At 53.7% G+C, this 15,541-nt stretch overlaps 1 protein-coding gene across 1 annotated transcript in view; it reads right to left on the bottom strand.

Moving 5' to 3' along the window:
* Positions 1-6,127: 6,127 nt before the first annotated feature.
* Positions 6,128-15,541, bottom strand: part of LOC119100926 (homeobox protein SIX6) — a 30,151-nt gene continuing 20,737 nt past the window's right edge. Inside the window, exons 4-7 of the mRNA XM_037224135.1 lie at positions 14,760-14,881; positions 14,354-14,505; positions 8,456-8,560; positions 6,128-6,218 (exon numbers count right to left, since the gene is read on the bottom strand). Coding sequence (XP_037080030.1) covers positions 6,128-6,218; positions 8,456-8,560; positions 14,354-14,505; positions 14,760-14,881 — 470 coding nt within the window. The remainder of the gene's footprint in view (positions 6,219-8,455; positions 8,561-14,353; positions 14,506-14,759; positions 14,882-15,541) is intronic.

Raw genomic sequence — 15,541 nt, 5'->3', positions numbered from 1 at the left:
ATAAACACTAACAAGGACGTGTGGACTTAGGTGGCGAAGGTGGCATGGCATGCATGACAGTGGCCGTGCCAACTCCAAAGTTATGTGGCGTGGCCGGATTAACTTTTGACACTGAGCCAGCTGACAGCAGTTCGCTATCATCCCTCATGGTCGTTACGAGTTCATGGAAGAAGGAGCCAGCAAGACGCCGAAATTTAGTGCCAGCAATGAGTGTGCTGTTAATTGCACTAAAGCATGTAATTTTGATTACAATAAAACAAAGTGGAAAATGGAATGGCACGAAACATTTAACTTCCCATGGATAGATCCACGGGACGCCGAGATGCCGTTAATCGGCGTCAGGTGCAAGCCCATAGCGTTGTTTTGCTTCTTCGACACGGCAGGACTATGGAGCCGCATTGGTGGCTGAGTCGCTTAACCATCTCAAGGTCCCTAGTTTCATCAAGATGGTCATTTTCGTCTTTGGATTTCTCGGATATCTTGCGCTACTTCATAGATGTGAGGATCCTAGATTACCTCAGGGGCCAAAGACACAAACGCGTCAGTGGAAACAGAAATGCCTGCTCAAGCTTTGCACATTTCAAGATTGGGCGAATTCTCAATCCGTAACGCGATTTAAGTGGTCCATAGATTCAGTATCCTGGTCGTTCACCCTCACTGGAAGCCCAACGTTTCAATCTCGCCACGTTAATTAGCTACTCAGCTGTCATTGATTCAGCAGACTGACTCATTTTCTTGACCATCGGATTTCGCGACGTTTTCAGACCCTAATACTCTCTGGTATCCTGGGCCCGGAACCATGCAGCTGTCCGTCCCGGTGGCATCTGGGGACAACTCACCCGCCAGAGCCGTATGGTTCTCGTGGGCCTTTGGTTCTCCTCTGTCATTTTACCCTCTCGGAGACTTTGGCTGTCGCGTCGCTTCGAGCGGCTACGGGCCACCGGCCGTGCTGCGGATCGATTAATCGCATATGTCCACGACGCTCCGTCTTTCTGTGAACATGTCGCAGGCGCCGATAAACGACCTCACAGTCACTTCTGCGGGAGCCCCCTCCCCCCCTCCTCTCGACAGGAGTCCCGTCCCGTCGGGAGTCCCACCCCGGCGAAAGTCCCACCTCGGCAGGAGTCCCTCCCCGGCAGGAGTCCCACCCCGACGCGAGTCCCGTCCCGGCCTGAGTCTCAAACCGGTAAGAGTCCCGCCCCGAAAGGAGTCCTGTCTGGCAGGAGTCCCGTTCCGACGTGAATCCCACGCCTGCAGGAGTTTCGCCTGGGCGAGAGTCCCGCCTCGGCAGGAGTCCCGCCCAGCAGGAGTCCCGCCCCGGCGGGAGTCCCGCGTGGCAGGAATCCTTCCCGGCAGGAGTACCGCCCCGGCAGAAGTGCAACACCGGTAAAAGTCCCGCCAGAGTGCCTGCATATAGCCCTAGGCCGGCCGAAAAGCAGGGCTGTTGGTGCGCGGTACCGCGTAGTCTCGGTCTGAGTTATGTGCTGCCACCTATACAGATATCAGTGAGGTTTTCTTTCTCTGATAGATGACGCTTGCAACAGTGTTCAGTGTGTGCGAAGAACGCAAACTGCCGGCGTCTGGCTCTCAGTAGACAACACAGCTGATCCTCGGAAATTACCCAATTAGAACCTCCAGCTGGGAGCTGGATTCCTCTGATTTGTATTCTCACATACCTATGGCCTATGTAGCCTGTGTTGCCAGCAGGGACGTCGGATTGCCTGGACAGGCCACGGGGTCATGCACCCCTCGCATTAGCCAAGTTTTTGCACTCAGCAAGGGGCAGTTTCGCAGGAATTTGACCCGAATTTGCTGGGTTTCGGAGAAAATTTTACATTGCACTTCCACCCCGACGAAAATGTGAGCCACGGTCGGGCCGCTACCAACTAACAAAACAGCTTCGTCTAGCTGGGCTGGAACTTATGGCAAGCGGACGTTGGTAGCTAAAATGTGATGCTGTGCCGTTTCGTTCTAACGAGATTTAAAACATTACAGGTGCAGAAGAGCTGTTTGAGTGCTCAGACTGCAATAAGACAGCGTACTGGTGCTAGGGTGGGCCGCGCAAGGAACAGCCCATCGCACACCGATGACCTCTGTTAAGAGCGGATGTAATTTCTGTGTCTAGATGGAAACTCTCAGCGAATCGCTTTAGAGAACAGGAAGCCACAGATCTGCATTATTTTTCTCATTATGTTCGGGGTTTCCCGATGTTTTCCAGTCCTGAAGTCAGCTTCTCACCAGTCTTGTGTTGCTGAGTTACGGACAAAAATACATATAGAAAAATGAAGGATGGTGCCTGTTCACAGGACAAAATTGGCATGCCTTATGTGTATCAGGGTAACGTTGGGTTACGGGTAGTGGTAATGCCGGCAGTCTACACAACACCCAGACGACACCACCACACAACCTGCAGTCGTAATAATCACGTTAAATCATCACAGCCAATGCGCTACTTGCGGCACAGCGGATCATATGACTATGAACATTGGCAGTCTAGGCACATACTAGGCAATGGCAACGGTCGAAAACTTCCGACACATCACATAATCACTCATCAGCACAGCCAGTGCGATACTTGTATCACAGCGAATCGTAGGGCTCACAGTATCGGCAGTCTAAGCACCAAACAGGCAAAGCAACTGTCACAAAACTTCCTGAACGTCGTGCTACTCCGTTGAATCTGCACAGCCAATGCGGTGATGACAACACAACGGATCACATGACTAGCAATATCGGTACCTATCCTAGGCGCCCATTTAACAACGTAAACGGTCACAAAACTTCCTACACATCGTACTAATCACGTTAAATGAGCACAGCTAATGCAATACCCGCGTCATAGTGGATCGTATCGGATCACAGCGGATGAGCGGATCATCAGTCTCGGTAGACGCCACAGACAAACTGCGCCTGCCAGGTTGTTGCGTCGGTACACGGCAAGCACGCCCACTTTTGACATGTTGTACACTGGATCCACGATTTACGGCTGAGCCTATACTGCATCCCACATTACAGACACGACGCTTTATTGTCAGCCTTTGGCAAGTCCTTTGCACCTCCCAGCTTTCTCTTCTTACCTTTCGTGTTAGCGGTGTTGCTCTTGGCATCGAATAGTCGCTTTGACAAACGCTTGTGTTTGGCTTGCGACTTTCGGGTCTTCTTCTCCTGTTCCTCCTTTTCTCTTTGCAGCTCTGGTGTACTCGTGGCCACCATGGTCTTTCCTTTTTCCGCCCTCGACGACTCGGCTCCACTTTGGGTCCTGCCTTAAGAGATGTAGGACAAGGAAGTGTAAAGATATGGTTATGGAACATAGGCATAGGCATTTGACAACATGGCTCACTGGAGGATCCTTTGGGATACAAAATTATCCGCTAAAAAACTATATTTTGAGGCATTAGAACATAATCAACGAACATAGGAAAGGTGAAAACGAAAGGAAATTTATGATCACGAAAATATAAGACAGTTCAATAATGAGCAATGTTTTCTTAAGGATCGTATGGGCGATCTGGGGTCGGTTTAATGTTACTTTATCATTGCTGCTTTATCGGTTTAAGGAAGAAATTGGGATAACAAGAACTCACTTTCGGATATCCCAAAAACTCCTTGCAGTGAGGCAGGCCGGATTGCGGGAGATGCTGGGCTGAGTGGGTCACCTCCTTGGACCTCAGCTGGAGCCCGTGACGGCCAAGGAACTGCATCCGGTTCGTTGCTTGCAAATGGTGGCCTTTCCAGATGCCGGTCAACCGGATCAGTCGACCTCCTTGAGAGGGATGGAGGCTCCGGACTCTCGACGCGGTCCTCTTCGTGTGTATCCACTTCGTGTGTGTCATCTTCGTGTGCGCCCGCTTCATGTGTGTTTGTATCGTGTGTGTCCGCTTCCTGTGTGTCCGCTTCGTGTGTGTCGTCTTCAGCCACCCCGGGCGCTTCTGCAGTCGCTGAGGGAGTTGGTCTGTCGGTCACGTCTGCGGGAAGGAAGTCATCCTTGGTGAAGACTTCAGTGTCCAGTGGTCAGATTCCTGTCGTTCGAAAGCCGGGTAGGATGTTGGCTGGGGTGGCCGAACGGATTGGCGTCTGCCCCATGAGCTTCCCCATGTTTAGAAGCTTGATAGGCTTTCCCGCGTTTGGAAGCATCCAGCTGCCTACCTGCTTGTTGGGGCTTGTCTTCATCGGACCGAAGACGCTGACATCGAGCGGTTGGGGCCTGTGACTCGTATGAGGAGGTAGAGACACGATGTGGACTCCACTGTCCTTCGCCAACGTCAACACGTTCAGGCTGACATGGCTGACGTGACTGTCAAGCACAATGACGACTGGATTGTCCTTGCTTGCCCCCATGTGCTTCACAATGTGCTGCATCACCTTCTCAAAATTTTCAGGCGTCATCCACCCGCTGCTGTGACACAGCTGCAGCGATCCTTCCGGGGTGCCTTCCATCAGATTCTCCCGAAGAGTCATCCTTGGGAAGGCGTAGGCAGGGGGAAGGTATACACCAGTGGCAGCCACAGCGACATACATCGTGACAATTTCACCCCTCTCCGCAGAGGTGACCTTCCTGACCTGTTCGTATCCCTTTCCAGCAATGACTTTTCCAGGCTTCTGTACGGTCGTGACTCCAGTTTCATCTAAATTTAAAATCCTCGCACCTGAGACTCCCGTCTGTTTCAGGACCCCAGACAGGTTTCCGAAGAATTCCTCGACATTGTACCTGTTGAAGGCTCCAGCTCGCGCGATGGATGTAGCTTCAGGTTTCCACAGTGCCAGCTGGGTGTTCCTTTTCATGAAGGCCTTCATCCACTCTCGCCCCGCTTCTTCATTTTCAGCCCAGGAGGCGGGAAAATATTTGTCATTTTAACTGCCATTTCGTAGGCAATTTCACGTGTTTGCTTGTGCGTTGAGCCATGGAACATCCTCGAGCACTGCATCACATATTCACTGAGGGCTTGCTCCCCGTCAGCAGTGAATATCTTCGAATGACTGTAGTTGGGCTCAAGACGAGCTGCAGGATCGACACTGTGCTTTGTGACATACCTTCCAAGGACGCTTTTGCTCCCGCTGTGGGCTTCTGCAGATTTTCTCAGACTCACTCCCCCTACTACAACATCTTTGACAGCCAGCAGCATTGAATCATGACATACGTCCGCGTACCCCTTTTCTTTTCTAACGTATACACGTGGCATGGTTCTGAAAGAAGAAAACAGGTAAGTTTCGATAACAACAGTTATATCAATTTATAGGTACGAATAGTATTATGCATGGGTGACGTTAATGGTTCCTGCAGGAGAATTGGGACATCTGCATGACAATAGGGACGGGCGTCCCGATTCTCCTGCAGCGCACGCCAGCTACTAGACGAGTTCTCCGCCGTTTGTCAATTGGCTTATATAATTTTAAATGCCAGCAAGAAGATTAACATTATGTGGGCTTACAATGTGAAATAGTTAAAAGAAAAGATGGATTGACATGAACAACACACACAGCTCGAAATAGCACTCGAAAAGTATAGTTTTTTGGCACTCACCCCGTGCAGCGTTCCTGTGCACCGGAAAAGGTAAGCTGATAGTTTCCAACCTTGCCTGATACAAAACAGAAAAACATGAGTGTACAATGGTGATCCGGAGCTGCCCATCTCTGAGATATTTGCGTGTCCCTATTCTCCATCGTCCCAATTATCCCGCCTCTCCCCTACAAGGATGTGTTTTCTGCATATTTTACCCCATTCTAGACTTTTCACAAAAAGGCATCTCTACCTAATTTAAAATGGGAAGGATTCATCCACCGGGAAACAACTCTGGGCCTACGATACATTACAAATAAGTATTTTCCATATCGAAGAAGTGAATTGAAGTGGTCAAAATGCTGGGGGGAATCAGGTTTTGTGGGTAGGCCAGGTCAACCTTTTCGGCTCAGCACCCCCCCCCCCCCAACCGATTTTGGAAAGTGACACCCTTAGTTATAAACATTCGTTTGCATGCAGGTGTTCGGGAGCAAACTTCAAGACAGCCGTACAACCGTACCGTACAAAGGTACGTAAGTAAGGGATCGCATTTCAATATTTGACTGAACAAACCAAAGTTTGCACGCAGCTTTTTCTCAGGGAGGAGTTTCGTTTGACAAAAGGACTCGCTCAAAAGATGTAGATGCATACTGCAAGTTCGAATCCTCCATCCTTGATGCCAGGCGCCGGACGAATGGCCACTGCTGGGGCCACCACATCCCTTCGACCGGGAAGGGAAGGGGTAGGGGATGGCGGCAAATAGCGATAAGTGCATCAGCCAGGTCAATTATTATGAATAGCATGTCCCTACGTGATGTGAACTTAAGCGCTCTGAGGCGCCCAGCAGATAAACCCGAATCAATTGGGTAGTGCCACATGACTCTAGGATGACGGGGACTGGATATTTAGGGACTTGAAATGAAACCTCTCCACTGCAGATCACCCACCGGGTCGATCGTGTTGCTCCTCTATCCCTCACCCTGACGACGTCGCCGTCGGCGGCTCCTCCAGACGTCCCCTGAGCTCGCCTCTGGCGCCAGCTGAGTGCCGCGGCGAGCTAGCTCGTTTGTGGAATGCGGCGGGCAGACGTACCAGTGACGATTGGTTCGCTGTTGCGCATGTAAGGTTAGTCAGAGCCCCGAGAGAACGATGCGCCGGCTGGACCCAGCTTGATACGCCCCACTCGATTAGCTTGTTTGCACTCGACCCAACATTGTCCGAAAGTAGCATTTTTAAACTGTACGCTGGACATTGCTAGATATTGTACACTTAACACCAATTTGAAATAAAAAAGGCTTCCGCAAATCAAGTTTCAACGAAATTTGATTGCCGACGGCGCATCACTTGCTGCCCTGATTTTCTATTCATCCGGGAACACTCCCTAAGTAGGCATCATCTCGCATCCTGGGATCAATTTTCTTCACGCATCGCCATAACCATCATGTTCAGCATCCTCGGAAAATGGGATGCTCCCACGAACGCCGTTCCTCCGCCTATGCTGCTCATCAACTTTTGCGTGCGCTCTTTTGTCAAACCATCTTTATCCGCTACGAACATATGCGGACGTTGGGTTGATTACGGACAATTACGTATGTATCTAATGTATGCTAACTTTTTTTCGTGCGACCTTTTCTTTTGATAAACTTATGTCAATGCCAACATTTTCCACCGTACTTTGAACCATGCACACCTTTGCGTGCGCACTTTTTCGTATGGACATGTAAGTACGTGCTTCCGTCACACGGATTTCGTGCCTTAAGTGCATTTGCGTGACAATTGCTTACCTACGTTATTTACAAGCATTTTTTACATCTGAACTTTTTCCCCAAAAACTTGTGCTGACCCTGGTGCTCTTGTACGCTTCACGTTCGGTGAGTTGTCGAAAGCAAGCTAAGATAGAACGCTCTTTGGGTGCTTTATTTCCTTTGTTGCCAATCTCTCTTCCACTGTGTCTCAAAGGAAGACGAGCACAGGCCCGTGTCTTCTCTTGCAAACGCTTCTGACAAGACAAAGCTATCACGAATGTCGTCTTTATTGTCGGGCCATTGCCCGTAGCGCAGCGTATTCTCAGGACATTTCGGCCGGGGCCTCCGACAAGAGCACCGTGATGCACGGTGCTTGACTGTCCTTGCGTCATTATTGTGAGCAGTATGCTGACCAACAAACGGCATCCCCCAGCCTTTGGACGGCAACTGAGTCACGTGTTACGATGTGGGTGGTAAAGCATCGAAATAAAGGCAGCTCCATAAGCGGTGCATTCTTTCCCGTATCCCGACAAAACCGCTGTCACTGGGAGGTGGGATAATTTCGCAAAGTCGATAAGCTCACAGACGACGCACCTTTTTCAGTCGATTCGCAATCAAAACAAAGCCGATTCGGAATCAACGCTTAGGATTGTCAGATCATAATCAGCACGCCTCCCACGCGCCACGAGCTGCGGCGGTCGCCTTGGATAAACAACTTCACAGGGTCCCTTCTTGAGGCAGTCACGTCCCGTTCGACATCAGACAACAATGCTACCACTGACCGTTCTTCCAAGCTCTGGGCATCAGTAGCGGTCGATAACGTATCCCCACCGGAAAGCACACCAACAACGCCATCTCAACTCTCAGACATGGGCCGCCGCCGTAGCAGCACGCGACCCAAGACGTCACAAGCCGCGCCTATGACGTCACTCCCACACATAACAACACCGCTCCCGCCGACGTAACGGCGGGATCGTCACACGAGCGCTCGTCCGCCACGGGCCGGCGCATGACGTCACCAAGAGCCTGCCTGACGTCACCGACAGCCCGCCTGACGTCACCAACAGTCCGCCTGACGTCACCGCAGGCTCCGTGCCGTCGCGGCGGAGGCGGCGGTCAGCCGTTGAGGAGCGCGCTGGCGATGCTGGAGGGCCGGCCCAGCGCGAAGTCCAGGCCGTGCGCGGCGGCGGCGGCGCCCAGGCTGCAGGGCGGCGGCGGCGGCGGCGGCAGGTAGCCCCAGGGCGCGAAGGCAGCCACGCCGCAGCCGGCAGGGTCGGCGCCGGCCCGCTCCAGCGCTCCGAACAGGCTCGGCTCGCTGCTGAAACGGCCGGCTCGCGTCAGCCACAGGGCTCGGACTGAGGACAGCGCAGCCGGGGCGGGTCGCCAGCCGTGGCCCGCTCCCGATCCGACATTGGGTCCTTGCACTGCTCTTCGGAAATATATAGTCAGATGGACTATGCATATGGACTATGTCACACTGTATTTTATTATCTTAATGGACACATGATAACGCACTGCAAAGACAGCATAAGGATGCAACAAGTTGAAACATTTCTGTCTGATTATGGAGTTGGTAGGTTTCCACTCACCCACTCACCCACCCATTCTCAAGAATTCAATTCACACCTCGCCCAAGCTTTGGCACCTGTGTGATATATTTGTCAGTTTGCATCAGTGCGGTATCAGGTAGCACACCAAATATCCAGGTTGTCATTATTTCACACACCAGTTTGCGATCTTCGTCTTAAACACCTCAAAAGTTCCAATGTGCATCTATTCTGCCCGTCCCAGCCCACATCATTGTAGTACTGACAAAAGACTCGCTGCCTCGATTCTCCTTCATCACACACAAGCGCACGCACGCACGCACGCACGCACGCACGCACACACACACACACAATCCAGATCGGCTAGCGAAGTAATTACCCATGTCATGATACCATGTTGCCCATTCATGGCAATCATACCTGCGCGGGCAATTTCGTTTGCACCATGTCCACCTTAGCTAGACCAAGTCTCGCACCCTCCCCGTGCACTACCAACTGGTGTAAGTGGTCCAGCTGGTCAAAGTGACTGAAGTTGTCCAACTGGCTCAACTGGTCTCCAACTGGTCGGAGTGGTACAACTGGACCGACTGGTGCAGCCGGTCGCGAGCCCAGCGAGTCAGCCCAGCCGCCTGTCGGCGCGTTAGAACGGCGCGTCGGTCGTAACGCGTCGTACGTGCCTCCACGCCGGCCCAGGTCGTAACGAGCCCCGCCATTTATCACGGGTGCACGGTGGTTATCTTCCTCGTTTCTCAGGCTAATGATTCGGCGGGTGTCCGGTTTCGCTAACCACCAGATTGGCCTGACGCAGCGAGGGGAGAGGCCCTCCCCGCCGGCGTCGCGGGCGACGCCGGCGCCGACGCGGGGGCTGCCGGGGCCCCAGCGTGCTGACCCGGCCGCACCGGGACCCCAGCGTGCCGACCCGGCCGCACCGGGGCCCCAGCGTGCTGACCCGGCCGCACCGGGACCCCAGCGTGCTGACCCGGCCGCGCTGGGACCCCAGCGTGCTGACCCGACCGCGCCGGGACCCGAGCGTGCCGACCCGGCCGCACCGGGACCCCAGCGTGCTGACCCGGCCGCGCTGGGACCCCAGCGTGCTGACCCGACCGCGCCGGGACCCGAGCGTGCTGACCCGACCGCGCGGGGACGCCGGCGGCCGGCCGCTCAGGCCGGCGCGGCTACTGGAGCGTAGGGGGGTCCCCGCACACAACGGATCCGGCCATCAAAGCTGCATGATGTCGTCACCGAGCAGGCGCAGTCCGGCCCGGCTGGCTGGGCAGGCAGCGGGACGTTGATGCGGTGATGACTGGAGTTCGATGCGGCGCTGGCGCTGAGCGTAACGGTCCACCCTGCTTTGCACTCGGCTTGTTTTGTTCTCTTTCGACCGCTCGATGTTTGCTGAACGAAGAAAATGTGGACAAGGTGTTTGATTCCCGTTTTGAGAGTTTTGTTGTGCGTTTTTTTCGAGTTTTAGGGTGTTTTTGACCTGGACCCCACGAAAAGCGAACACCACCGTCAACTCGCATGACTTCCTGGTAATCTAACGGAGAAACTACTTAATCGATCCATGTCTGCAATGCGACGGTTAACTCTGTATGTTGTGCCAATGCAAGCACAGATGACCAAGCTTGTTACAGCACAAGGAACTGCGGACCTGGCCGAAGGCATTGGAACATGTGTCGTACTGCTTTGTAGTGACTGGACTCATTCATGTTTCTTCATTTACTTTTCTGTCCAACCTAACGTACAGCGCTTATCATAATGGAGGCAGCATCCGAGGGCGAAGCCTCGATATTATCGGATGACTATGACAATTTGAGTGAACGACGAGCACTGGGGCTCGTCGTAAATACAGAACTCAACGATGGAATCGACCCACCCGAGGCAATTTATGCTATCGCAATAAAATAGTTGTCAGCAAACCCAATGCCGTATGAATACAAACGTCCTGAACACGTCATTTGTCAATATCGCAACAAGTGTTCTTCTCCACTCACGGTAGGGATGAGAACTTGCGGTATCTCTAATCTGTAGCAGATACAACATAAGAAAGTATACAACATAAAAGTAGTGTACAATTTGAGCATTATACAATAAAATTGTGATGTAATTAAGTGCAATATAATTCACACATATTTCATTCCACATAAAGGTACTCAAATATGTACACTGTTCGAATATAATGCAGCCTGTAATATGGAGCAACTCTCCGACGAAGCGGATACATTGCGCGTCGGATGACAAGGGCGCTGCTAGCGTACTAAGAGTGCCGAGAAGGGAGCAGCATGATGGGTTTAGCAGGAGGGGACGCACAGAAGAGTGGTCACAAAACTGCAATCCTGAGCCCGTTCAAAGCACGCAGACAGCGGCAGCCACTCGCAGTTCAGTGTCTGGCTCGAATCACCAAATATGCTGCTTTGAATTTGACTTCACGGTTAGTTTCTTTCCAATGATGGCAAGGAATTATTCTGCTGTTGAGTTAGTCATGCTAGAAGAACAGCTCGACAGCATGACGACTGGCCAGAGCCTACATGAGCAATGCTTTCGAATGATCCTTTAACAGTCTGCCTGTTTTGCACACCTCCTATTGGCTACGTCCCTGTGCCGACCCCGACCCCCCCCCCCCCCCTCCTCCTCTGGCCACAACTGTATTCATGAAACTCAGTAATGGGCGGAAGTCCTCTCGGAGCATACTTCGACGGGGCGGATCGCTTAGGTTGAAAATCCGCCTTCGTCCAATTATACGCAAGTCAGGCTCAGAGCCAGCCAATGGGCGCCTGACCTTTCACCCAGTGCTGTGAGCGCGGAGACGTGCAGCTTTTGAAAGCGCCGTCCAAACTACTCCGCCTTCTTCTGCATGACGGGCATCAGCGGCGGTGGCTGACTCCCGCTTGCGCGATCCGACGGCGGCGACCGCCGACACCGGGACGGACGGACGGGCGGGCAGGGCGAGGACAGCACCGCCACCTGCGGCGAGCGCGGCTCCACTGCGGCATTTCTCTCGCGCCGCGCGCCGCGGTCCCTGTGACATCGGAGTCGACGCCGTCCCGCGCGCGCTGATGGATTGGCGGCGATGAGCCGTGACCCGACCCCTGGCGGTGACCTGCGCCGTCGCCGGCCGCCGCACACAGCGCCGCCTTGTAGCCCCGCCGGATCTGTTACCCGCCGCCGGCCGGGCGTGGTTTATATGGGCAAACATATCGGGTTACCGCGCCGAACTTGGGGGAGAAGCGGCACTTGGGAGGCGCTTGGACGGGATGAGGGGAGGAGAGGCGCGAGTATCGGCGGCAAAAACAAACGTCGGGCAGATGTTTGCCAATGCTAGTTCGTGCTTCAGAAAACGTGTTTGATTACAAGCACAATGAACACTCGATACTTAATTTTACTGAATCAGTCGCTAAACTGATCAAGTGATGGCGCTTTCTGCATGCGTTGGTTTTTAATTTACTCCTACATTAGTGTAAAAGGAAAAAAGGCAGCAATGCAGCACAAGACAGTTTCAAATACTTCTGTAAGATAGGATGGTGGAGAGGTTACATGCATGATTGGATTCGCGGGCACAATAATGCTCAATTTTGGTATAGGGTCCATAGACGGTGTGCCGACAGGATGTAACTAAAATGCCAAGGAGGATGCTTGGGAAGGATGTACATGCGATCTCCAAGCCTCCCTCCAACGACTCGGCATGAGACTCAGACCCGTTCAAGGTCAAAAACAGTCCTTCATCTCTCCCAGGACATACCGAAGGTCAAGAACGGCCCTTTATCTCTCCCGGAGCATATGTCTCATACCATCAGAACAGAACAGCCCACATCAACGTCAAATAATTGCCTCCTCTAGGACGTTATGACGTCACAGGCAGCTGGTAATCGATCCCGGGTACCTCTGCCAGCCGCGTCCGTGGTTTGTCGCAAGCATCTGGGGCCGGTCGGACGCCGGCGGCGCCTCCACCGCACCCGAGACGCCTTTGTTTCGGCGGCGATGGCGCGGTCGGCTAATATTTCTGGTATCGGAGCCTGAGAGCACTCCAGGACTGACTGAGGCTGGCCCGCGAGTGTTGCCCGGCGGCTGGGCGGCGCAGAGAGCCGACGGTGGGTGCGGCGGACACCGGGGACGCGGCACGGCTCGGATACAGGGGACACGGCCCGGCACAGGGGACACGGCCCGGCTCAGACAACGGGGACACGGCCCGGCACAGGGGACACGGCCCGGCTCAGACACCGGGGACACGGCCCGGCTCCGACACCGGGGACACGGCCCGGCTCGGATACAGGGGAAACGGCCTGGCTCGAACACGGGGGACATGGCCCGGCTCCGACACGCGACGAGGGCCGGTTCGGACACAGGGGACGTGGCCCGGCTCGGACACAGGGGTCATGGCCCAGCTCGGACACAGGGGACGTGCCCCGGCTTGGACACATGGGAAATTGCTCGGCTCGGACACAGGGGACACGGTCCGGCTCGGACACCGCGGACACGGGCCGGCTCGGCCACAGGGCACGTGGCCCAGCTCAGACACAGGCACCAGCCCCGACACCGCGATGAACGGACAGCAGACAGGACATACGGAAGACAGCGGACACAGCGGCGCCGAGCTCGGAGACAAGAGTACGGGACAGCTGGACACAGCGGACGACCGGACACAACGGACAACCGGACACATTGGAGCGCGACTCAAGGGCAGGTCTTTGCAGACAGCAGACAGCGGACAACGGAGAGCCCGGCCAGAAACGGGCACGCTCGAACAATCGGACACATTGCACAGCACAATGAACAACTCAAACACCGATGCAGTCAAACGCAGACACAATGGAGCTGTGCTGCGTCGGAGAATTCCGTATTGAGCGGAGGCGCTCACATCGCGCACTCGGACGCGAGGAAGGCAGGCGGACAGGGACACATGGTACACAGCGAGCGCGGGGAATAGCACGACAGCGACAGACAGCGGGGAGCTGTGCTCTGACACAGGGGCCCCGAACATCCTGACACCACGGCGGGCAGGGCGAGACTGCCGCCGTGACTCTCTTCCGACGATGAGCCCCACAGCGAGCGAGCTGGTGAACTCAGGGCATAGATCATTCACTCTCGCTCATGCCAAGGGTTCTTGCAGGGCGGGCGCGGTGCGGCGGGTGAGAGCGCAAGCGATGCTTCGTTGGGTGTTCATGACAGGAACTGCCTGCTTTTCGTCGCACTTATGAGGACAGGCGTCAGGAGTCGGTGCCTGCTGGCCCCTACACTCGGTGTTTTCAGGTTGGATGCCCTGTGGCTGATGTCGTGCCCCGTCCGTGCTCTCTCCTTGCCCCTGTGCACCCTGTGTCGTGCCTCTTGATGGGGGTCCTGTCATGTTCTGGTGGTGTTTCCTACTCTGTACTCTACCTCCTTGCCCCTGGGTATCCCGTACCGTACCTCTTGACGGAGGTCATGTTCTAGGGGTGCTCTCTGCTCATGTGCTCTCTCCTTGTCTCTAAGCACCCCGTGTCGTACCCCTTGATGGGGGGTTGCGTCATGTTCTGGGGGTGCCCCCTGCTCTGTGCTCTCTCCTTGTCCCTGGGAACCCCGTTTCGTACCTCTTGATAGGGGTCATGTTCTGGGGGTGCTCCCTGCTCTGCGTCTTGTCACGCTGCCGCCGGTTCTTGAACCAGTTGGAGACCTGGGTGGTGCTGAGCTTCGTCTGCTGGGCCAGCTCCCTCTTCTCCGCCGGCGTCGGGTAGCGGTTCATCTTTGGAAAGACGCAAGCATGTTACTCATTAAAATCTGGCCGCAAAGGTGCTGTTTTTCAGTAAATTTTAAGAATTCTACTCTGTCACGACGAACAATCAGTTACAGAATGCTACCAAATCTTTACTCCTTCTGCCAGTATACTAACCATAAAATGAGCATTATGTGTGTGTGCAGTAGGAACAGCACACCATTCCAGCCATACCGCTTGATCCACAATTTTAACGATTTCACCAGCGTAGTGGTATAACTCACCGTGTAGAAGTCCCGCAGCATTTTCCTATCCCTCTCCTTGAAGCAGTACACCAATTCTTCTCCATCCCAAATTGTTCTTGGTAGCGGGTACTTTTTCCGGATCCGGTAGTGGTCAACCGCTCCTGTGGAGAAATCATTGCGAGGTTAACAATGCCCTATGTTTGAAGGCGCTCCTCATTTGTATCATCAACCACCGTTCCGCGTCGTTTCAAGAACATTTTAAAACTGCTACGACTTGTCTAGAATAGGTCATAAACATGATTTTGCCATGTTTGCGTTTCGAGGCAACCTGATGAAATTAAGCGACATAATAACTACTCTCATCAACGGCTTCTACAGCAGCACCCTTTTGCGCGGAGTTCCATCGACATGGAAAATGAACGAACTATAATCCAAACCTATCCACCTTCAAGTTCATTTTGGTATCATGGCTACCTTTGACCATATTTGCCAAAACCCAGTTCCAGCAGGGAGACCTTATTCTGACGACAGCCGACATCAGTATACCAGGTGATACTGATTAAGCGGCTTTGCCAAGTGGGAACTGGCTGCACTGCTAATACTGAACATCTGGAAGCCGTGCTCACGGTCGCAAGTCCTTAAATATCCTACCTCTCCGCGAGTCATGCTTACATCGGTTGGAAATCACCACATTCAGTGTGGTATCAAGGGGAGCATTTCGCAAGTCCTTAAATATCTTACCTCTCCGCGAGTCATGCTTACATCGGTTGGAAATCACCACATTCAGTGTGGCATCAAGGGGAGCATCTAGGTCACCTCGG

The sequence above is a fragment of the Pollicipes pollicipes genome, unplaced genomic scaffold (assembly GCF_011947565.3).
Source record: "Pollicipes pollicipes isolate AB1234 unplaced genomic scaffold, Ppol_2.1 Scaffold_2555;HRSCAF=2994_pilon_pilon_pilon, whole genome shotgun sequence".
Taxonomy (NCBI): Eukaryota; Metazoa; Arthropoda; class Thecostraca; order Pollicipedomorpha; family Pollicipedidae; genus Pollicipes; species Pollicipes pollicipes.
The sequence above is the reverse complement of the archived record's forward strand: the minus strand, read 5'-3'. Positions and strand labels throughout refer to the sequence as shown.